At 64.5% G+C, this 1,491-nt stretch overlaps 1 protein-coding gene across 1 annotated transcript; it reads left to right on the top strand.

Moving 5' to 3' along the window:
- Positions 1 to 21: 21 nt before the first annotated feature.
- Positions 22 to 1,415, top strand: SIRT2 (sirtuin 2). The gene is made up of 7 exons (XM_010566440.1): positions 22 to 39; positions 119 to 169; positions 293 to 349; positions 483 to 551; positions 663 to 792; positions 1,073 to 1,132; positions 1,251 to 1,415. The coding sequence occupies exons 1-7, from the start codon at positions 22 to 24 to the stop codon at positions 1,382 to 1,384; spliced, it is 519 nt and encodes a 172-aa protein (XP_010564742.1). The 3' UTR covers positions 1,385 to 1,415.
- The last annotated feature ends 76 nt before the right edge of the window (positions 1,416 to 1,491 follow it).

Here is a 1,491-nt window from a genome sequence, read left to right as displayed (position 1 = left end):
TGGCACCACGGGGGGAGCCTGATGCGCCCCCCGCACCCCGTCACCCCCCCCCCCCCACACCACCGCCGGGATTCCCGATTTCCGCTCACCCGGCACGGGGCTTTACGCCAACCTGCAGAGCTACCACCTGCCCTACCCCGAGGCCATCTTCGAGATCAGCTTCTTCAAGGTAGCCCCCCTCATCCCCTGCTTTTGGGGGGGGTCCTGGTCCTGCTGAGGGGGGTCCTGCTCCTCCTGGAGGGCTCAGAGACCCCCCCACAATCCCTTGAGAGCCACCTCTCCCCGCCCCCAGCAACACCCTGAGCCCTTCTTTGCCCTGGCGCGGGAGCTCTACCCAGGGCAGTTCAAGGTAAGACCCTCCCCAGTCTCAGTTTCCCCTCATTGTTGTTCCCCCCCGCCCCAATAAAAAAGCCCTGGGGAGCTTCCCCCACCCTGCTGCCCCCCCAAACTGATCCCTCACTCTGTGTCATGTCCCCCCCCAGCCCACAGTGTGTCACTACTTCATGCGGCTGCTGCAGGAGAAGGGACTGCTGCTGCGCTGCTACACCCAGGTAGGGACACCCAGCCGTCAGCCCTGGCGTGGGGGGGTAGTTTGGGGTCGGTGGGGTCCAGTGGGGGTGTCAGGGCACCCCTGACTCCCCTGCCACCCCGCACCCTGGCAGAACATCGACACGCTGGAGCGGGTGGCAGGGCTGGACCCCGAACTGCTGGTGGAGGCTCATGGCACCTTCTTCACCTCCCACTGCCTGCGGCCCTCCTGCCGGCAGCCCTACAACCTCCAGTGGATGAAGGGTACGGCGGGAGGGGGGGTCTGGGGGGGGGGGGGGGGCCGCCCCGGGGTGCCATTGAGGCTGGGGGGGGGGGCATGTCACTGGGCTGGGCAAGGGGACGGCTCCAGGGTGGGCAAGGGGTCCCTGTGCTCCAGGATGGGGTCCTAACAGGAGCCTGTTCTGCCCCAGTTTTCCCCCCTCCGTGTCCCTCCGTCCCCGCCATCCCTCTGTCCCCGCCATCCCTCTGTCCCCATCCCTGTGCCTCCCCCCCCACTGAGTTCTCCCATCCCCGTCTTTTCCAGAAAGGATATTTTCATCCCTTGTCCCCAAATGCGAGAAGTGCCAGAGCGTGGTGAAACCCGGTGAGTGGCGGGGAAGGGGGGGGCACGGATGGCCGTGCGTCCCCCTCCATGCCTGAGGGAGTGCGTGGGGCTTCCCCTCAGCCCCTCCACTCACCTCCTGCTCCCTCCCCCCCGCCAGACATTGTTTTTTTCGGGGAGAGTCTCCCATCGCGCTTCTTCACTCTCCTGCAGTCGGTGAGTGGTTCTGGGGGGGCTGCTGTGACTGATTTAAGCGCTCAAGCTATCTGTACAAGATGCTGTTTATTTCGCTAAGGGATCGAACTTATATATGTTTCAACAAGGATCTGGGAAGAACTAACGGCATCCAGCCCACACTCCTAACACCAGAGCGCGTATCTGGCTGGGCTGGGATGTTTGCG

Source organism: Haliaeetus leucocephalus, unplaced genomic scaffold, assembly GCF_000737465.1.
Source record: "Haliaeetus leucocephalus isolate CR32 unplaced genomic scaffold, Haliaeetus_leucocephalus-4.0 Scaffold210, whole genome shotgun sequence".
Taxonomy (NCBI): Eukaryota; Metazoa; Chordata; class Aves; order Accipitriformes; family Accipitridae; genus Haliaeetus; species Haliaeetus leucocephalus.
This window is presented reverse-complemented; position numbering and strand designations above follow the sequence as displayed.